The 23,019-nt window shown below is 35.4% G+C and overlaps 3 protein-coding genes across 6 annotated transcripts in view; 1 reads left to right on the top strand and 2 right to left on the bottom strand.

Moving 5' to 3' along the window:
- The window catches only part of LOC128227590 (uncharacterized), a 39,466-nt gene that overhangs the window by 8,519 nt on the left and 7,928 nt on the right, over nucleotides 1–23,019 (top strand). Inside the window, exons 7-10 of one of the 2 annotated variants that reach the window (XM_052938276.1) lie at nucleotides 201–269; nucleotides 1,737–1,889; nucleotides 2,872–3,102; nucleotides 22,370–22,480. In XM_052938276.1, the coding sequence (XP_052794236.1) occupies nucleotides 201–269; nucleotides 1,737–1,889; nucleotides 2,872–3,102; nucleotides 22,370–22,480 (564 nt within the window). Of the gene's footprint in view, nucleotides 1–200; nucleotides 270–1,733; nucleotides 1,890–2,871; nucleotides 3,103–22,369; nucleotides 22,481–23,019 lie in introns of both variants that reach the window. The other variant, XM_052938275.1, reaches the window with a different exon arrangement.
- LOC128227589 (uncharacterized) lies at nucleotides 7,365–10,423 on the bottom strand. The gene is made up of 2 exons (XM_052938274.1): nucleotides 9,476–10,423; nucleotides 7,365–9,103 (listed from the first exon to the last, which is right to left on the bottom strand). The coding sequence occupies exons 1-2, from the start codon at nucleotides 10,327–10,329 to the stop codon at nucleotides 7,558–7,560; spliced, it is 2,400 nt and encodes a 799-aa protein (XP_052794234.1). The 5' UTR covers nucleotides 10,330–10,423; the 3' UTR covers nucleotides 7,365–7,557.
- LOC128227586 (leucine-rich repeat neuronal protein 1-like) lies at nucleotides 12,208–20,139 on the bottom strand. 3 transcript variants are annotated; one of them, XM_052938268.1, is made up of 2 exons: nucleotides 19,995–20,139; nucleotides 12,208–16,280 (listed from the first exon to the last, which is right to left on the bottom strand). In XM_052938268.1, exon 2 carries the CDS (start codon nucleotides 16,172–16,174, stop codon nucleotides 13,337–13,339), a length of 2,838 nt encoding a protein of 945 aa, XP_052794228.1. In that variant the 5' UTR covers nucleotides 16,175–16,280; nucleotides 19,995–20,139; the 3' UTR covers nucleotides 12,208–13,336. The 3 variants fall into 3 exon arrangements, with proteins under 3 accessions (XP_052794228.1, XP_052794230.1, XP_052794229.1); XM_052938270.1 differs by lacking the exon at nucleotides 19,995–20,139 and adding an exon at nucleotides 19,355–19,480; XM_052938269.1 differs by lacking the exon at nucleotides 19,995–20,139 and adding an exon at nucleotides 18,437–18,536.

The raw sequence follows: 23,019 nt of genomic DNA, 5'->3' as shown, positions 1-23,019 counted from the left end.
AAAATTCCATTCAAGTATGTATTTTGAGTTATTGAAATAAGCTACTTAAGCCTGTTAAGCTTAAGAAGTTTCGAGAAATTGGGGCCAGAGCATTAAAGTGATGAAAGTTAACAACAATATTGTTAACTGTGATGTTAACTTTAACAAAGTTCTGAACAATCGATCCAGTTCTTATCAAGTAATGAACATACTTGTTGCAGACAGAGGATGGCACACCTAAAAAGACACCAAGACTAAAATCAAAATCCCCACCAGATTCATCAGGGAAAGTGAGTACATTTCAGACCATATTTTGTTTACAGAATTAAAACTATATGTTCAATGTGAAATGTTTTCTGCAGATTGTTTAATAAAAGTGTTCAATTAAAATTTGACACAAGGGGACTAGAGGTTTTATGTCTGGAAAAAAATGATGTTGCAATAACTCAAGAAGTATGCAAGCTAAGGTAATGAAACTTTGTATGTGAATAATAGAGGGCCATTAGGAGGTAGTGCACTTCTTTTATTACTTTGAGGGACACAACTTTTGGTTGCTACAGCAATGAAAATTGTGATTATACCATTTTTTTAAAGAGTTGTTAAAACTTTAAAAGCTAATATCACAAACTTTGTTATCTGAATAGATGGACATTGGATCAGATGTTGCACCCCCGTTTAAATATATAAAAGTCATTTTTGGTGGAGAAAACGTGTGGGTGCTATGACAACAGAAATAATGTGAATGTCTTTTTTCTTGGATAACTCAAGAAAATAACGGTTGGGAATTTGAATTGCAAAAAGCTGGGGGGCAATGATTGGGTGTTTGGAGCTTTGTTCCTTACTATTTCTTGCTTACTGTTTCAAAGAATTTATCTCATGGAATTGTTTTTTTTCTAATTGTTATGAAATAATACTTGTCTGCATGTTGTCTTAACAAGTATTAGTATGAGTCACCTGAGGTCAAAAACTTGGTCACTAGGTCAAGCCTTGGAGAGAAAAAAATCCCTGTCATAAATTCAATAGTTTTTATTCAATTGTTGTGAAACATGTTAAAAAATCACTATTGTCAATCCTACTATAATGGGGCATTCTGCATTGTGTCTGGAAGAAATGGATACTGTGATAACATAAGATATATGCAAGTTAGGTTTATGTGACTTTGTGTACTGTACAAGTGGTTAGGGGCCAATAAGGGAATTATATACGCACACCATTGACAAAAAATCATCAACAAAACCAGTATGGGACTTTTATATTGCTAGCAATACTTAGTGACTTGTCCTACTTGTATGTGTATATAACTATGCACAGGAACATGCATTCAATAAAGTGAATACTTATTTATTGATTTTAGGGGAATATTTGTCTTCAAATAGACATAATATATAAATTTACATTTGTTAATGACAAACTGGTCAATGATTTAAATGCAAATGAAAAATCTGAAGTTATAAATACATTACAATATTTATTAAGGGCTTTTCCAGTAAAACATATAACACACAGTGGGGAGGCATTTATTTAAAAAGTATATGGGTGGGTGTCTTTTTTTTGCTAATTTGGACCCCGACAGAGTAAATTTGCTTCTGTAGGGGGAGGTATATTCTAAAAGTGCCTGTCGGGGGTAATATGTTTAAATGGAATAGCTCTAAGCAAATTTAAAACAAGAACATCTGTATTTTAAAAGGAAATTAAGGAGCTATTGTTTTTTAATGTTCACCTAATCAACGTCTCATGTTGCTTTATGAACACAGAAGGTGCGGCCTGTAAAAAGCCTCACCCCCTCAGAGAAGATCCTCAAGCGGGCCAAGATGACCGCCTCCTCATCACCATCACAAAACATCTTCTCATCATTCAGCGCCAAAAAGTCACCAGGGAAAATACGGGAGAGAAAACTACCAGAACTCAGGGTGAGCTTTGAATATTGTAATTTCCAAATGCAGATGATAAGAGGTTTTGCTGGTTTATTGCTTGTACTGCTGATAACTTTGTGATCAAACATCATGATATGCTCAGTGATAAGTAAATACTAGCACAATTTTTAAGTTTTATTAAACTGTATGCACTAAAGTATAAAGGGGCACCTCTGACTAGCTTAGACAGTTGTTTGCTGAATAAAGGGCCCAGTTGCTGAAAGAACAGCCACTGTTATGACTTTTTGCTCAACTTTTTTTGAAGTGCTAAGTGTTATTTTGGTTGACATTTTTCAAAAGGGCAATTTATTTCTGTCGATTTTTCATGAATACCAGTTTATAAACAAAAAATATATATTATGATTTCTGTAACAATGAAAATATACTGTAATTTTTATAACATACATATATCATACTTGTTGGTTTGCATGTTTACAATACTGTCAGATTGCTTTAACTGTAAAAAATTGAATGACTTGTGATAAAGCAATATATGATATACAACCATTGATTCTGTAATGCCTTTAATAAGTATTAATTTAATGTGAAAAATAAGCAAAAACAAATGTTTAACACTTGATTTATGATGTATACAATTTATAATTTTTTTGGTTGACAGACCTTTTCAAAGTGAAAAGACATTTCTGTAGCTATTCGGGAGTTGTTCAGCAAATTTGAAGCAGAGTATTGGAAAACCAGTATTAAAATAAAGCTTAAAGATAAAGGCTGTAATTGATGTTGGTGTCAATTATCTGGGGAAATGTGTAGGGATTTTCTTGAGTGGTTAAAGTGTGCCACTATGGCTTCATTTGGTCGAAGATAAGTGGCTAGGCCATGTTAGACAGATGTCCATTAACATACTTTAGATAGTAAAATCCTACCAGAAATGAGGCATTTGCCTTTTCAAGACAAGGAAAATGTATTTTACAACTGAAGATTGTCAAAACCATCTAGCAATTTCTATGTTGTCTTCCTCTAGGTGAGTGAGAGTGACCTGTCATATGACCCTAGCCTGGGGGCTCCAGGGATGCCCCTGTCCTCTGGCAGTCTGGCGAGTGAGGCGGGTGGTACCCCAAGCCAGGTGAAGTCGGTCATCCCCACCCCCATGAGGATCGGGTTCCTGGGGCTGGGCATTATGGGGCAGGGAATGGTGATGAATCTATTGAGGTCGGGACACGAAGTCACTGTCTGGAACAGGACTGCTCAGAAGGTAGGTACATGTAAAGGATGAATGCATTGTCATGGTGTTGGCTTGTGTTCAAACAAACAAACATGTGAGTTGGGTTGGTGATCACCAAGTCTGGACACTCTGGTTTACTCCCCAACACAGGACAACACTCTTGCGCAAAATCATGCCAATGAGACTAACTTTGTTTAAGTTAATGAAACTTTCTTTACAAACATTAGAAAAAATATATAAAGTTAAAACTAACAAACAGATTATTTCACTGTAAGACCACAAGCCCATGCAAAGATAAACAGTACATATTTTTCAGTACTACAGTGTTCAGTGAGTATTGTATTTAAACATTCATGTTGTTGCCATTTTACAATGACTCCATATCTGCTTTTATTTCTAACTTTCTCGACCTAATGAAATTGACCTTCAGATTTTCCTCTAGGCCTTTGAATTGGTTGGCGTGTGCATCATTAATCCATTAGTGCTGACAGCTATGATGATCTTATTCATTTGACAATACAATACACTCCAGATTTCAATTGACCTGAACTCCTTCTTTTGTATGCACAGAAGTTGTAAAAGTCTGCAAAAGATAATTTATTTGTAATAAAGCATCAACCTGGACCTGGGGAAATTCAATGAAGCATCGGTAGTCTGATGATTATAAGCATCTTCCATGGCTGAGATTGTAAGATAGGTTCATTCCGTCACGAGCGTAGGGTGTTTTGTGGAAACGAGGTTTACCGAGTTTCCGCAAAACATCCTGAGCGAGGGATGAACCTATCTTACACGAGCGGCTATGGTAGGTGCTTTTTCTCCCACCTCAGTTAAACAAAATAAAGTAAAAATGTATTTTTTGCTGGAACATTTTTGTGCTTAGTCAAAATAATTGCTACGTATATGCGATAACTCTGGTTGTCATGGATATGCCACAGTGATTCAGTTTATGTTAATAGTCAAATCTGTCTTTATATAGTTCTACGGAGCAGTTTTCATCATAACTGGGTTGCCCCAAGCCCGGGAAAAGTAAAAACTGTTTCAGACAAGTCAAAATTTCCACGTGGTTGCCTGAATGGGCAAGTGCATTTTTCTGAACTTTAAATCCCTCAGTTTTCATCATTTCTTCTGCAACAATTCACAAATCCTGAATGAATGTTCTAAACATATACCCATGAATTGGTGACGTCAAAAGCATTCGCGTGTTTAGTATTTGTAATATTCAATTATAAGCAAGATAGCGTCTGCCCAACACTTGGACACTTATTAAATAAATGCTTCTCTCGTCCGTGTTTTTGTTTTGGTTACAAAATGATGAATTTAAAGTATTTTGATGTTTCTGATTCTGGTAAGGATGGTGATGATGATGCTTACTGAAGACGTCATCAATTTGCGTTTCCTTTAGAGAATAAATGAACACTACATTTTTTTATTATTTTGGGCAAGTTAAACTGTTTTGGGGCAAGTGGTTTTTTTCAGTTACTTGCCCGAAAGGACAAGTGCTGAATATTTTTTAAGGCAAAGACTGAAGGAGAGTGAAGCATTATTTCTTGAAAGGTGCGTTAAAACTGTTTTATGGTGACATTTGAAGGACAAGTGCTGAATATTTTTTAAGGCAAAGACTGAAGGAGAGTGAAGCATTATTTCTTGAAAGGTGCGTTAAAACTGTTTTATGGTGACATTTGAAGCGAGAAATAATTAAATAATTTTCTAAATATTGCCACAAGACAAGGTTTCCATGATGCTACAGACGACAGTCTTCAACAAGGGAGGTAATTACGATGTGGTGACCATTAAAAAGGAGTTCCATATGGGCATATTATCTTCGTCATAGGGCAAGATAAGAATTTCTAGCATGGTTAAATTATTGGATCTACTTATCAGAGGTGGAAGAAAAAAGGTGCCACAGCCATGTGCTAAATGTTTATTTATTGAAATATAACACATATTTATTTCAATAAGTGCATTTAACAGCGAAATTGATAGTGATTGTTCAACTTGATCTGACCCATAATGGTATCATTTAGCAGCAGTTATACTCCATGACATCAATAACTCTGCCCATTACATAAATTAATGGATACCTACTGCAGATCTTGCTCAAATTCAAATTTAATAAATTGTAATGAATTGAAAAACAACAAAGCTAAAATATCAGAATCATAGTTTTATAAAATTCATTAAATTGTGTTTTTTTATTTTATATCGGCTAAAATAAAAATATAAGATAAATATTTTCATCTTTAATAAGTAACATCATTGGTCATTGATCTTTGTCAGTGTTCACTTAAGTTCTATTGCATATCAATTTTGATTGCTTTGCAATTAATACAAGAGGCTAAGAAATAAATATAGGCAATGGGATAAGTGTTGTTTACTTCGGGCATAATTTTAATGTTAAAGTGAAACTGAAAGAAAAAGGGTGCATGTCATTCAACTTTATCCAATGGAAGGAAACAGCAAGGTGTTCCAAGTTGAATTAATCATTTCTAAAAACTTGTAAGAATGAGGATGTTCTCGGGTGGGCAGGCATCAAAAATTTGTTTCTGTCCGATGACTTAATTTAGCCTGATGGATAGTGATGCAATTTTGTGTGTAGGAGGCTTATGTGAAGAGCTAGCTTTGGGTTGCGTTTGAGGGGGGTGAGTCCAAGATCACTGTTATTAAAAAAGAAAAATCTTTTCCACCCAATAACTTTAGGTTATGATAAATGGAAAGTGAATAACCTTGGTGTGTAGGTAGCTTGTGTGAAGTGTAGCTTGGGTTGCTTTTGAGGGGGTGGGGTCAAAGTCACCAATATTTAAATAGAAAAATCTTTTCTGCCCAGTAGCGTTAGTTGAGAATGATAATAATGAAACTCGGTGTGTGGATATAGGAATGGTGGATAGTGGAGTTAAGGTCAGGGTCGCTGTTACTAAAAATAGAAAAATGTTTTCCGTCCAATAACTTAATTACTTAAGAATTATTGTTAGCGATGAACTTAATATAACATATAATGAGTATTGTCTCTTTTTATCCCCTGTCTGAAGGTGAAGGGGATATAATAATGGAAGGTGTGTGCGTATGTGTGTTATTTACTTCAAACTACATATAGATCTTATTTAGGAGAAGTACAGTGCGCAAAAACCATAACTTCAGATGCAGTATTTTTTTTAATTATTGCCCTTTGTTTATTTTCATACTTACTTTTTGTCCGGAGCATAACATAGACTTTGAGGTAATGATTTAAAACTTTATATATAGATAAATCTCACTGAGGAGACATATAGTGCACAGGAACCATAACTCTCACTATAATTTCTAATCGCCTATATGAAAACCTGTTTCATCACATTGTGGCCATTCTTGTCTTTCAACTCATTTTGCATGAGATTTTAAAAGTAAACCACTTTAATAAACTAATGCTTCCTAACGCAGTCTGTACGAAAGTCATTGTCACATTGCAGGACATGAGGTCCTGCAATACAGTCTATATTGCAGGACAGGACAAGTTATGCAGGACCAAACATTTTATGTACATTTTAGTGAAAGTCAGGGTGTAAAACCCAAGAGTCAAAATCAGATCTTCAAGTGTCATTGTCCATGCTTTTCTAAATACTTGGTCTTGCTTCATAGATTATAGTTCTCATCTGTCATAAGATGGCATTGCAAGGTACATGATTATCTATATTTTTAAAACTAAAATTAAAAAAAATCTACAATTCCAGTGTTTTATTAGAATCAGCTGTATTAATCCACTTTTCATCCTAGAAAAATCTCAAGTCAGAGAAAAAAATGACCCATGCTCCTGTCAGTATTTGAAAAGGGAAGGGTGCTAGGCCAATTATTTCCGGCGGGAGCCGAGGTCCGACAAACATTCGTACAGACTGCTAACGGGGTTCTGACTCACTTGTTGTTACAGTGCTGAATTAAGAGCTTGTGTCACAAATGCATGCAGATAGTGTCTTAAGATTTTTTCCTGGCCTTGTTTACAAGAAGGAAAATTGATTTAAATTATCTTACTTTTTAACGATACATGGGGAATTGAAATATGTTATTTTATTTATTGAATGCAAGTCCAATCCATTTAGTGACATCATTCACCATTTACAAAAATTCAATACTTGTTTGCACTACAAGATCTCACAATAATATGAGACACTGTATACATGCATCTGTGACAGAGGCTTGTCATTTAACTTTGTAGATTGTGTAACTGAGTTAGAATCCTGTGTTCCTCTTATTCAGAAGTTTACAATCAGAACACAACCAATCATATTCATGAAATTCAACCAGTGTTTGTTATCATTTTTTAATCTCATTGTATAATTGTTAACAAATTTGTACAGACATCAGTCCAGAAATGCCGATTGTTTGCATGTGGATCCACATCAAATCCATGTCTTGTCACTATTGGCAATTTACCAGGTCAGCACTGCGGATGTATAACATTATGATTTATGGAGCTTGAGTTTCACATCATTGCAATATAGTAGTCCATGTTTTGGATCAGGTTATTTCAAATACTCTGATTGAGTTACTGCCATTCAGGGTGAGGATTATCCTGTTTGTGGTAGAATCAAAGCATATTGCTTCAATGTCAGGAAGGGTTTGCACAAAGTCCTCATCCCCTTCCATAACATGCACTGCCTTCTGTCTCTCAACATGCATTATGCCATGTTTGTTTGTTCTTTCACTTTTGCCATACAGGAAGAAGTTTGTCTTCATTCCTCTGCATATTCTTTTAGCTGCAAAGACGGGCAGTGATTTAAAGTTGCGAATGTACTCGACAGAATTACCGTTATCTTTTATCATCACTAAGCCCTGATCTAAATCACAAGCATAGACAGTTTGAAATACAGGACACACTATAATTTCTTCAAGCTGTTCAAATATGGCTTTTCTAGGGTCTGATCTTGATTTCGACTTTGGAAGTGAAAGTCTAAAAAGTTTGTTAGTTTTGCTTTTTAAGCTATTCAATGAAGCAGATATCTTCTTGTCAGGTTTTGCGGTTTCCAGTTTGTCACTGACATCACTGGAAGATGTGGATGATGAATATGTAACGGTAGAAGTTTGTGGACTATATTTCCTGAAGGTTTTTATCCATGTGCCTGCCCTTGTGAACACCGATATCTGCTTTGGCCAGTCATAGGTCACATACACATTGCCATCATAGTAGTCAACATTGAAACAGGGATGACCCACAAATATTTCATCCTTTAGTTTCATGTTATGTTTGGTATCCAGGAAGTGTACAGTCTTGTTTCTAGGCACAGTGACTGCAACCTCATCCTCCTCTGCTACACACACATCACATGGCTTATCTGGCATGACAACGGAGGCTGATACACTGTAAGTTTGGTCAACCTTCTTTACTTTAGCATTCAAGCTGTCAACAAGAATCACTGTGCCTGATTTGAGAACACAGCATGATGTTATATCACAGTCGTCATCATCTGAATCACCCTGAACATCATAGTCTCCATGAAGACATGCATAGAACTCTTCTATATTTGGCTCAACAAAAGAACCAAATGACTTGAGATCAAGTTTGTCATCTGCCAGATTTATATCCTTGACAAAATCTAACTTTGCACTACCAATGTTATGTTTTGCTTTATTTAAAATCCTGTCTGATTTAATTGCCATATCAGAACTAATGTCATTCATTTCACCAACACTATTCTTTGCATCATCACCATCATCATCATCATCATCATCAAAATGTTCATTCACATAATCATCCATTGTCCTCTTCCACTCATGAAGGAGTGTTTCCAATGCCCTGAGATCCTGTAGCACCTTGTCTTCAGCCCTTCCAAACCTTCTGTCCAGTTCATCTAGTGCAGAAGCTTCAAGAAAGTCCAGCTGCTCATTGAGTTTCCTCCTGATATCCAGTATGGTGGCCTGAATTCTGGTTTTATCTTTGTTGAGGTTGTTCTTGTCCGCTGCTCTCTTCTGTTTCACAGACTGGATGTTCACCTTGTACCTTTCATAGTCGTCTATCAGTTGTTGGGCATCTTGGTATGAGCAGGCTTGCATGTCAGCTGTAGTCCTGAAGGATCAAAACCCAGTCTTTATTTTACTGCTTGTTTAAGCATACTGACTTGAACATTGTTTATAAGTAAATGAAAATGGACAGGCTGTATTCGCAAGTCCTTCAAATATGCAAAGAATGATTGGCATAATTATATGTTCTCAGACTTTGATCATGGACAATATTTTGAGTGGATCTACAACAGAGGCATAAATAAGTCCACCAAATGTAGTGACCACTGTTTTATCTCCAAAAGCTATAAATTATGAAATAATTAATAAATTTTTGGCATCAACTACGTGTTGTTTAAAAATGTCAAGAATTATTTTTATCTCTGAAGGGTAAAATTTGTTTTATTTCTTGGAAATGTGTTTTCCAATGAGTACCTACATGAGACTATCCTGACTGCTATGACATGCTGTTTTCCTGGTGGACCCGTTTGTCTGTTCCTCACAGCATGTGTCTGTGATGGCACTGCGGATCCTATGGGTGCCCAGCTCAGGGAACTTGGTGTGGTGGCTGCGACACTGGGAGCAGATGTGCGCTCCATGGGGCCGGCAGTTTTCACAGAAACTGGATGCAATCTGGTACTTGCCCTGTCGTGAACATGGGTAACAAAACTTCACTCTCAGTTTGCTAGTAGCTTTGCTGTTTGGTGTACTTGTCCACCTTCTTATTGCTGGTTCATTTTCAACTGAATTAAGACTTAAAGATTTCACAGTTCTATCAATAGTTTTGGCATTCTCACCAGTTTTGGGGTTTTGGACAGCCTTAAATGTAACCCTATGGCTTTGCATGTCATCTGACCTGTCTGCTTGCCTTCCAGCACTGACCACAACGGTGGGGCCGGAGTGTATTAAATGCATATCTGTATATGGTAGTTTCCTCTCAGTTTCCTCATTGTCATGTAATAGATCAGTAAAATCATCTGTTTTAAGGCTGGAAGATGACAGAGATAATGATGACAAAGCAGTGTTCTTGTCTTCTACAGTTAATTCTGCATTGTCTCTGTCACAGTGTGTTGGCGAGCCTGATTGCTTCATTTTCCAGTCACCAGCTGATGACACTGAAGATAAAAATGTATTTTTCTGGGAAGATTTAGCTGCGCTGTCTTTTCCAGAACTGCTGTAAAACACAGTTTGTGGAGAGAATATTGATTTCTCAAATCCATTTGACGAATTGTGTTTACTTCCGCTTGTCTGATTTAAATCACACTTTGTAGAATTGGAATAGTCAGTATCCATTTTTGTATTGAAAGTGTATTGACAGACATACAATGAGCAGTTTTTCCACAACTCAACTATGAAAATTAAATCTCCAAATTGGTGTAATTTTTCAGCTTCATTTGTCTCGAGTCAACTGCAAATAACCTTTACATGCTGTTTAGTTATCATTTGCTTTGTAAAATGATTGTATGTAAGCACCTTAAACATAGGTTCTCATTATGACTTGCCCATTATTTGTAAGGTGACACCTTGCCCTTTGCTTTGGAATGAATACAAGAACAAATATCTGATCGGCTGTTAAGATATGCAACATGCAAATGGTTCAGGTATACCATTACAATTAGCCATTGTTCAATTGTCAGAATGTGTTATAATTGTGTACAATTCAGGAGGATGGCTTGTTTTAATTAATATTTGATCTTCCTTGGCCCAATATCCAGGGTTCTGTTAATTGTTTGAGTCTTAATTAAATCATCAATGGCGCTGACACTGTGCTGGTATTAGCTGGGGGCTTTTTGTTTCCACCTGATATTGCTGACAATCAATTGTTTATGGTAAGGTAACTAATGCGATGAATTACGTTGGGTTTATTTTAAATGATCAATTGTCTTTGAAATTAACCTGTAATGCATTGATCTTTCACAGTACATCTGAGTTGTAAGTTAATAATGGTTTACTGTTGGACAACCATTAGATTTATAAGTTATCCATAATATACAAGCATTTGATAATTGTACCTTAAAATTCATGATTTAACATTAATCAAGGAGTGATATATATCATAATAAAACACAAACAAATTGCATTATAAATCCTTAAGTAATTATTATGTCCCACTTAAGAAGAATCTGGGTACACTGCTTTGCATATGTCAGTCTGTTGGTCAGTATGGCAAACCTTGTCAATTGAAAACTAAAGAACACTGGTCTTGGGCCTAACATTTGGACCAGAAGATGGTCCATATAGATTTTGATGTCATAAGTTCAAGGGTCACAGTCATGCTGAAATTGAATGGTCAGATTGACAATAAGAGTATGCTTGTATCTAAGGTCCTCAAACTTGGTAGGAAGGTTGTTCATGATGTGCAGATGACCCCTAATGATTTTGAGGTCGGCAGGTCAAAGTTCACAGTGCCTTTAAACACAAAAACCTTGTCTAATCAATATAAAGATATATTTTATATTTTGGACATACATTCCTCAGTTTTTGTTCGGAGGTGGATTATGACCTGTAGATCCCTTTTGTAGACAACGTTTTATTTCTAGATTCAACAGGTCAATGGTCAATTTCTTCAGATTGACCACAGTCATGGTAATCTCTCAAAACAGGTGATCTTCAAGAATGCAATGAATTATAACTTATTGCTTTGTTTGAAAGTTGCAAAAAATCTACTATTGTCTTATTATTACAAACATTTCAATTGGACTTTTAGCAGATATCTGTATGTCTGTAACTTACATTGCCCATGTTCTTCACAGTATATTATCCACTTAACCAATTCTCTACTGTCTGGAGCATGCGTACATGTTTTACTGGAAACTATCATTCATCAGCTTCTATAACAACGTGCAGAACTAAACCTACTATCAGCAAACTTTGAAGGGATGTTGGTTTAATATTCACTGAATAGCCCCACATGCATTTAATGTCAAATGATCAATTAGCTGCCATAAGGAGGGCATACATGTTTAACACACATTTCTTGTTAGAAGTTAAGCCCTTTGCAGCAATTACCAGATTACAAGAGTTTAATTACCACATTACAAGAGTTTAAATCTTTATTCATTTGAAGGTTCAATTGCTTTGTTCATAATTAGATGACAAGACTGCAAAATATTATGCTCCTGCTTTGCTCTCTAAAGAAAGATGGAAATTATTGTCATATTAAACACAATATGCAATTTCTGTCTTTTATTCCAGATAACAATAACATACAAAAAATAACGTATTGAACATGGTAATAATAACTTAAAATACTCGATTTCACATTCAAAAAATACTCAGACTACTTACAAGAAATAGAATTTAATCTCTATAGGTTTTTGGTTTCAAAATATTCTGAAATTTTACTGGTAATTTCAGGTAGTTTAATTACTGCAAATTAAGGTAGACAAGTATGCATTTAAATAAGATAATTATACAAATGAAGTGGTTCAATCTGCAGTTATGAGCAAGTGATAACATTTGAAGGATAGAGATACATTGGCTATGTGGTGGTGTAATATATACCTTCCAATACTTTTTCTGGATTAAATGATACTTAGCTGATGATGATGCACATGGAAACATAGAAATACCATGTGTGTGATGGATGTTGGTTTCCAGGCCAACACTTTCTCGTAATTATAGGAAAAATGCAATGTACATGACTTAAAGTGTAACCATGGTTCTCTATTTTATATGGTAACATAATAGTTTTTATCTGTATTTAGTTATACAACTTAAAGTCAAAACAGAAGTGAACATGTTCTATTTGAACACATTGAATTTAATAGAATATGTATGTAGTTATGGTGTAAACCAAAATAGCAGACTTAATAAATAAAGCATGTTTTGGGGTTGTGAAGGTTTTTGAAAAATACCAGTTCTGTTGTTAAGACATTTGTGTTTGACTAGAACAAAACATTTGAACAATTAACGGCTCCGCTCATGATAGCATTTATAATAACGAAATAGCATTAAGTTTGAGCATTATGCATGATCAAAATATATCAATACCAAGACAATAACTAGGATTTTATGGGCATAAAAAGGTGCATTTGTGCAATGTGTTCATGCATACAATCAAACATTTAAAAACAAAAAAGTGTATCATGTGAGGTGAACTCTGATTGTAAAACTTTGCATTAGTGCATTTACATTGCATTATTGAACAGATGAGTTTCCGCACTAACACTTGAATAATAAATGTATGGAAATCATTGTTTATATTGTTGAACCCTATAAACCTCAACAGGAAAATATCAATAATAAATAGATCAAATCAGAGTGAGATAACTGCCAAGTCCAATAAGTCTCCATCTTATCAGACTATAGTCTCCTTTATTTCCCAGTCATCTTGACCACCGTACAAATCAACGCATAGCTCCAGTAATTCTCCACTTACTAAGGTTTGGTCCAACTCTAGTTCTGATTCTTGTGTAGCGGTATCAGGTGACTGGTTTATGGCTATTTCAACCACGCTGGTTGAAGGATATTGTTGCTCAGTATCACAGTCTAGTCTACAGAGGAGATCAGCCTCGTCCCTTGATGCTCGGTCAGCCTGCTTGTATCGTTTCTTTCTGCTGTGATGTCTTATGAAAGAGCTAGATATGGAACAAGATGGCTCTGTATCACCTATTTCATAGTATACTGAGTCTGGAGTTTTAGCATTTAGGTCACAGTGCAGTGTGGGACTGTTCAGTTGATCATCCTCATTGAAAGGGTTCATAGGTGTTAGTTGCGAGTCTTCATCTTCCAGGTTAATGTTTTGCTGACTCGTATATATGGAGGATTCTGAACTTGTGGCAGTCAGGTACTCTGAGTCACTGATGCTCATAGAGTCTATGGGGCTTTGAAGAGAGATGTCATTTGGAAAGCCATCGGACTGCAATATCATAGACTCTGCTCTAATGCACTCACTGTCTAATACAGTTCGACAACTATCTAAATTCATCATTTCAAGCATTTTAATAACATGCTGTTGCTTTAGTTTATACTTCTCATGAATTCTGTCTAGTTTAACACTTCCATAATCTTTGATTTTGTCCACCTGACTATTATATTTTTCCCTCAGCTGAACAAGCTGGTTAGAGCTATAATCCTTTAGTTTTCCCAGCTGGTTATTGTAGTTCTCACGCAATTTATCCATCCTCTGAGAAGCGCCATCACGCATGCGGCCCATTCGCTCCATCTGGTGCTGCTGGTGTTCCCTCAGCCTGCCCAGCTGATAGTTATACTGGTCTCGAATACGCCCCACCTGGTTGGTATAGTTCTCCTTGATGCGGTTTAGCTGGTGTGCCCTATACTGGTCCATAGTCTCGACTGCATGTGCTATCCTCTCCCGCCTACGTTGGCTAATACACCGGCGAATAGCAGCAAGAGTCAAGGAGTAAATCAAGTTGAGAAGGAAAAATGATCCAGCGGATGAGAATCCAACCACTAGACTCCACACGTACACAGCTTTCATTACAGCATAATCTAAAGACACAGCAATAGTCACTTCTGTAGAGTTACGAGGGTTTTTAGCTATGCATTTGTAATTGCCGGCATCACTTCTCAGTACATAGTCAATATAGAGGGAACCATCTTGAAGAATTAATACTCTTCCCTGTTCAGATTCACCCACAGAATAATAGGAACGCTTTTCTTGCACATCCTGACTAGAGTTGTATACAAGATAATTGAATGGAGTGCTGTTATCCAATGTAATGAAGGGGTGAAAGTCATGATATGATAAAACATTATTCCGAGGTGTTATCCAAATAATTTCCGGACTAGGGTCACTTATTGCCTCACATTTCAGTATTGCAGATTGCCCAATTTGTAAAGAAGCTTCACTGGAATAGTTAACTATGATCACTGAGCTGCATGTTATTGAATCTATATCCAAGTTCAGCATGGGTTCTGACAACCCTGATGTTGGCATTGTACATTGTAAGTGTTCAGGATAAAGAATAATACTGGCGTTTGACTGCAAGTCTTCCAGAATCCAGTCTATGCTGCAGTCACAAGTGAAACTGTTACCCTGAAGGTCCAGACTGACTAGTTCACTGTTTTCACTGAAGGTGTCGTTATGAAGCTGCTTGATGTTGTTAAAGCTCAGGTCTATTATGCTGACTGTTGCAAGTTCATTGAACAACTCGGTGTGTATGAAAGAAAGGTTTGGGTTGTGACTTAGAACAAGCGTGTGCACATTCCCCAGGCCTTTAAATGTTTGATGACCAAGGTATTTTAAGTCTGGTTGATCTGACATTGACAGTAAGTCTAGTTGATGTAGTTTTGAAAACACTGGTAATTCAATTGATGCCAATAAATTTTTATTCATATTTAGAACGGTTAAGTTTTTCATATCTTGGAAGAGTTCATTATTTATATCTGTCAGTCTGTTTCCACTTACATCGAAGTGCTGAACAAAGGGCAGAGTTAAATTTGATAACATTTCAATCTTATTATGGGATAAATCTAAGGTCTGTAGCACATTGCTCGAAGAAAAAATGTCAGAACCATTGAAGTTGGTAATTAGGTTGTGTGAAATATACAGCGCTGTTAATTTTGGAACGTTCAGAAAACTAGCCGCAGTGATTGTCTTTATATGGTTGTAACCAAGATATAAAGTCTCAAGACTTGACAGTGGGTTGAACACATCAGATGGTAAAGAAGTCAGAGCATTCCTTCGAAGGTTAAGCACTCTTAAGTCTGCCAAGCCATTGAATATTGCACTAGTTAGTAACGTAGTAGTAAGTGTATTATTTTCCAAACTCAGAACTTGAAGCTTTGGTATGTTGATAAATGCATTGTCACCAAGAAATGAAATGTTGTTGTTGGATATATTAAGAGTTCTTAATAATCTGTTCAGTTTAAAGTCCACTGATATCACAAACTGGATATTGTTTGAACTCAAATCCACAACTTCAACATCAGTTAATACATGAAAGACGTCAGCTAGACGAGATATTTGGTTTTTCTGGAGATCAACTGAGAAGGCAGTCATATTCCATTCTTTTGGTAAGCCGTTGAGTGATTGGTCAGTGCAGGTCACATAGCTTCTGTTGTTGGTCACATGACAATCGCATGTTGCTAGACATGCCCCACTGACAGCATGGGTGTACAACAGCAGCAAGCTGATGACCAGGCTGAGGGAGCGGAGTCTGTTGGGTGACATAATGGTTGCAGCAACTGGCTCACCCCGGAATGGATTCAAGCTTGAGCCCAGTGCCAGCTGCCTATCTGTCTAGTGGTGAACCATAATGCTTCCTAACTGGTGATACCTGAAATAAAAAATAAATTGTGCATTCAGATCTTAATGAAATTCTATAGCTACTGTAAAATTTCCCCAACATTTCCCTTGAAATATTTCTGAGGTTTACATAAGTTACATCTCTGAAATGATAAATAGTCTAGAATATATTGATCAGTTATAAACAGTGGCAGTCGTTTTCCCAAAGTGATGGATCTTAATTTGTCATTGTCTTCTGAGATGAAAAAAAAAGAGATTAATTCTGGTTCCTAACATAATTGGGATTAAGAGTTCCTATCAAATATCAGGCTTCTACAAAAGTAATTTACTGTGACATGTTATATTACAAAGGGATTGATTCTGTTTTGACGTAAAAAAAACATACAAACATTTCAATGAAGAATTGAAAACCAGCTTGCGCGGAAGATATTTTATAAAATAGCAACAATTTGTTTGTTCCTGTTTCAGATGTTGGCTTGTATTGTTAGCTTCACTGCTTCTGACATCTCTGTTCAGAGCATACAAATGGTTTATTGATCCTCTTTTAGCACTTTCTGACTGCAATTGCTGCTTACTTGCAATTTTATGGCAGAAATTAGAATGTGCCTCCAATGCCCTTTAGCAAATAATCAATGAGTTTTTATGTTGAGAAAACAGCTTTGTATTTGTCAGCTAAACCTTTTTAGTATTGACTTTAATAAAGCATTGATGTGCCATTTACTTGAAGCATTGATGTATCAGTTTCTGCTGTATTTTGGCTTGCACCCTTGTCCATATATCTCTCATGTAATGCAAGGAGGGATAGCAAATAGGTTCATAGTGCTTCATTATTTGATGTCACTGTTAACATTTTTGCTTCCTGACCCCTCCAATGGAAGATTTTATTATTACAAAGTGTTGTTAAGTAAACTCAAGCAGAACATATCGGCTTGCTGAGCCTGGTATATGATAGGAAATCTCTCACCAATGCCTTTGTTAAATTCTGGCAAAGTATTTTATGATATTGCTTGTGTGATACACCCATTAAAACATGTTTCAATCTTCTGCTTGTGCCTTGCTCAATCAATTAATATGTACCATAATTATAGTTCATTATGGTAAGTATTTTATGTAACAGGTCTGTAAATTACAAGTTTAATACATCTCAAGGTCAGCACCTGTTCATTACTGTGCAAGAAAAACAGAAAGTTCTTTGGTAAGAAAATCAATACATGACTATGTTTTCTGCATCCTATTTTGTTATGGCACTGCCATACATTTGCAGTGAAGTTTTTGTGATGTGCACACAATCACTTATGGCAAGTAAATGTAAATATTGCAAAATGCATTTCCCCAGTTCTGACAGTGCTACCTGTGGCAAGAACTAAAGCCTTTGTCCCAAAGTTCAAGAAACTTTTGTTGTGTTGTTCTATTTGTGTTATGGTTGTTTGCAATGTCTTCCATTCACTGGACCAGTTTCAACTGGAAATAGTCGAACTCATCCAGTTTGTTTAACCATATTAAAACAAATATATTAATGTTACAGCTGAGGTAACTAGGTCTAGGAAGATCATATGGTACCCCGGGTTTGAGAAGAATCAGAAGAGGCATCTTATAGCATGTCCTTTGCACTGTTCAAATGAAATACTTGGTTAAATCATTAATATGTCAGTCACACCAAGTGACAGTTATTTTTAGGATTTGTATATCCTGGTCTTTGTTTTATAGGTCATTATGGTTGACTGTGTGATATGGTGATAGTGCCTGCCTGTACTAAGTCACTGAAACACTTATCATGAACAACAATCTGATATTAACGGGCATTAGTTAGGACATTAGTTACTTATCCCTTCACACAATGTCCTAAGGGTAGGCTATTGTCCATATTTTCTCTCCTTTCCTTGTAATAGTAGTTTAATATTTCAAACATGTAGTACTAGTAATTAATGCACTACACATTCAGTGATAATGTGCTGCTTGAGGCCTTGTTTAAAATGGAAGTTGCAGATCAACATTAATTATAATAACTTAACGTGGCAACAGTTTTGTACCATTTTGTATGTTCAGTTTAAGAAACAGTAAGCTAGGCTGTCTGGGTTTAACTTATGAACAGAGTTTGTTAATTATTGTTAACATAAGCATTTGCATGTTTGTTCTTACTAATTTGAGTCAATATGTTGAATTAAGACACAATGAATAAGTAAGTACCTGTCCAAAAATTCCAAAATGAACTGGATTTGTAAGCATCTGTCCTTGTACAATTTAAAACTATGTTTGTTAGCTGAAATCTTGCATATTTCAATATGTGCTCTCACGCATAAACACTAATTGTTCATAAGTTTTAATTGCATAGCATGAGAATGTAGGTTATCAAAACCTTCATGGTGAACTTGCATTGATAAACATAAATATGAAGATAGACATGACACCACATCATTATAATGATGGGTTTATGTAACGACATGTCATAGTGTAACGATTAAACGGACTCATGTGACCAGCTCAAACATCACTTAAAAGCAACTTATTTATTGTATTAACCTATCAATTTTCTTGATTGTCTTCGGTTTTCTGGTAACATATTTTTGATAGCAGACTATAATTGCTTTAACGACCATGCTATAGATCAGTTGGCTTATCAGGTTTTGTTTGCAATATACATGCAATCAGTCAGTCACAGGTCCATCATAAATACAAATGATGCTGACAGATATACAGTACAATGGAAGAAAAACACATCCAATTTGTAATAATGTGAATATTTTTTAGATTTTAGTGTTAATTTCATTGAATAGTTTCTGAAATAAAACACTCCCCAATACTCGTGTATTTGTTCTCTCAATTCAACATGGATGGTCTGTTGTTCAAAAGTCTGTATGATGTGTTCAGGAAACAATGAACATTTTATTGCTGAATACAGAACATCTTAAAATATGTTTTTTAAAGAAACCAAGGAGAGACTAGTGGTGCTTTTGTTGTGAGACGCTTGTTCATCTTGAATGCACAACGAGAGCTGCAGTTTGACAAACTGTTAAATGTTTTGGATATAAAAAGTAAATGTCAATCTTTCCCTGGGGAGATTCACGTAATAATTTTAAGGTATTATTCAAAAAGTATAATACTTACATTTAATATTTTATGATGTTATTAATGTTGTGCAGAATTCCATGATTGTTAAGCCCTTCAATAAGTGATGTTCTACATCTGTTACATGGTACATAAATGAAGTTGGGAGATACTTGACTGTTTAAGTATGTGACATCCTTTGTATATACTAGCCATTATCACTGTTCATCTAACATGGGCAATCCTGTATTTATGATATATAAGTCAGACTAAAGGTTTTCATGCAAATATGATTTATGTTTTTTTGTATAATTCACTTTCTGTTGGTTTCAAGACAGAGTAAAGTTCAAGCTCAGATAGTCCATCTACTGTTATGATTGAATATATCCTGTATAATAAGTTTCCTGCTTCAAACAAAGGTTGCCGTTGTAGTCGTGGTATGCCACTTAACTCTCTCTCTGTTTCAAATTATACTTGCCCTTCATGCTTCAAGTACATCATGCATGCTGTTTGAAGATATGGCATAATGGCAGGTGGAACATTAAAATTATGCCTTTGCATTTTAAATAAACTTTAATTGATCATTCATTATAAAAGCAAGGTACAACTCATTTCCCCACTACATTACATTCTAAGATCTCTTCTCTTATATCTTACATATTATAACAAAAGCTAAGCTATACTTCTGTTTTAAGCATACCTTTGTCATGTATCCTCCATTATGCTAACTTTTCCCCGTACTGGTTACTGGTAATTCTGTACAGGCTGAAGGTATGAAGCACATTCTGTATGCAGACAATAATAAGTAGCTTGTTTATCTATTATGTCTCAGTCCATGTGTGCAATGTGCGTAGTGCTGTGTATCATCATACTGGCTATTGATTGGCTAGCCTGGTCATGTGACTAGCAGCCACACATTCAAAGTGAAGCTGGTCCATGGATTTCCAATAAGCCGCTAACACATTCTGTAACAATCAATAACACTGTAGTCTGGAGGAAAACTATCAGCCCTAATATCCAGTTTGCAAATGATTGATGGTCAATAAATGCTGGCATAAATTTGAATTATTTACTGATTTTGACCACTGCCTCAAGCAAGCTTAAGAATATTTACATTCATTAATTATGTAAATGAAACTGCAGACTAGATAGTAAGATTTGGCACTAAGTCAGAAGGAGTAGCACTTACTGGCAGATAATTAATTTTGCAAAGCAGGATTGCTTTCTTGTGTGTTCCTGTGATTAATATTCCTTAATTAAAAATAGCCAATTGATTGAAGAATAATCATGCCATGGTTCTATAGAGTTTCCCCGGAATTTCCCTGAAGCTTAAGATTTCATTGTCTGATTGCAAACTGAAAGTAAAGCATAAATTGTCTGGATGTTCTTTAAACATTGAAGCTTCATTAATACCTTCGGAAGTGTTTCCGCGTTTTCAGAGAACATTTAAATGCAATAGTATACACAATAAATAATGTAAGATTTGGGATGGACTTATGAAAGCCCTTAAATTCCAACAGGAAGTGTTAATATTGTGAGAAAAGTCATATTAACATATTTTGTCCCCCTGAATCTGATAAAACATACTGTGATGACAGTTTTGTATGAAATGTCCAGATGTGAATGAGAAAACTTCCAAGCGCTATTTATATGCCATATATTTACATGCATAATATTCACATCACAAAGGCCATACATTGTTAAACCAAGCTGATGGGTCACCATGGGACATGATCATGTTTACAGGCTATAATATAAATGTACTTGTTCTGTTTTACACCAACATTGTGGCTATAAAATAATCGTCCTTTGTCACAAACATTGTAACCAGTTTAAATACATTTATGTAATTATAAGATAATGCCAATTTATAATTGTATAAACCCAAAGCGCACAATAAAGTTTGATGCAAAATTAATTTATAATTCAGTGAAATTTTGACCTTTTTTTAGCTAGGAATTTGTAGCCTCATTTTTTGCATCAACATACATTGTGCCCCTTTAAAACCTATATTTTCCTATTCAATGTATTCTAGGCCTACCAGTTTTTACTGTTATTCCTTGGCTTGTAAAATCATTGTCACGCTTTGCCTCTGACATTTCCCATGAGGCCCCTTCTTTTATATCACTTGTCAGTATTTTAGTGATAAGCATTATTGGTTTTGGATTAGGACACCATTTCCTTGTGTTATGTACTATATTTTTTGTGAAAATTCATCATCTATAAATAAGGTTAATAAAGTACACCTATATTTAACTTGAATAATTTTGAAATAACTAATTTTTGAGAGTTTCTGCTGTTATTTCCATATCATTTGACATAGATACCAACATTAGGTATATTTAGCTATAAATTCTGACTTATGTAACAGATTGAACCTTTAACATTTAATAACAGTGCTTGTAATGGGAAATTTCATATGATTTGCTTTATGTTAAACAATGTCAAAACATAAAATTTAAACAAACCTTATATAGTTTATTTTAACTTATTAAATTTACAACCATTAGAATACAACCCACATTTTTAGCCAACAAAATAGCAGATACAATCATAGTCAATAAGTAAGAACTTCACTTAATCATAAAGTAATTCCACTTTCCCAAGTGTTTAAAGGCCCGCCTATGGCCACTCATCCAAAACACACTCTCTGTGTCAGATTTTGCGTTGAAAATGTGTCAGCCAATTAGGTTGTATTCTAAATTTACATAATATAAAGGGCTCATTTGCTCATTCTAAAACATTAAAATGATACTTCATGTCACTACGACTTGTACAACAAGTTATTACAACATTATATTAATCACCCTTGTACCTGTAGGAAACTGGTTTGTAGGGCCTGGTGACCACAAATCAAACTCAAATGCGCCCAGGCTGGGAATTAAACTTGGGCCAACCACTGTGCTAGCCGGACAAACTATACAAATCTTTGTTTCCTCTAAAAAAAATAAAAGAGCCTTTTGAGATTTGCATCATGTTGTTTAGAAGTGGGACAATACTTTCACTTCATGGAAATGAGTCCAGAATAAGTAGAAAACTGCCAATGAACTATAAATGTATGATACTATATTTCAGTGTCGGGACTTTGTGAAAGCAGGGGCATTGAAAGGGAACTCACCATGCGAGGTTGTACAACAGTGTGACATAACGTTTTGCTGCGTCGCAGACACCACTGCTGTCAAGGATGTAAGCACATGCAGGGAGAAATGATAGCTATAATATACATTCTCTTCTCTTCTGAAAAACAGAAGCTGTCAACTCCATTTTACTTTATTTAAAAATAATGATACTTAAGTCAAATATATATCCCCTGTTGATTGAAATTCAAAGTATTTAAATTTTCAATGTGCCTGTTTTTTGTTGTTGTTTTTTCATGAAAAACAATGGTGTTGTTGTTGCTGTGGTTACTGGCATTGTGTGAAACGATCAATACTACCCATAGCAACTAAAATATTGGCGATATTCAATCGAAACCTATGTTTACAATGGCAATGGCCATGTGTGTAGCAATTCCAATTATGATTGCATTTCAAGTTATGCCCCTTGTTTGAAAAAATGGAACAATTGTATGTCCCTTGTTTGAAAAAATGTAACAATTGTTCTATCCCTTTTGAGTAACCATGTTGGTAATGGATAAATTTTACCAACACATCTCAACATGTGTTACTAATTAATTTCTGAGTAACTGTTTATACAGCTCTGCACATCATAGAGTTTCCTGTTTT

The sequence above is a fragment of the Mya arenaria genome, chromosome 3, assembly GCF_026914265.1.
Source record: "Mya arenaria isolate MELC-2E11 chromosome 3, ASM2691426v1".
NCBI lineage: Eukaryota > Metazoa > Mollusca > Bivalvia > Myida > Myidae > Mya > Mya arenaria.
Note: the sequence above shows the minus strand (reverse complement) of the source record. Positions and strands in the feature narration are given on the sequence as shown.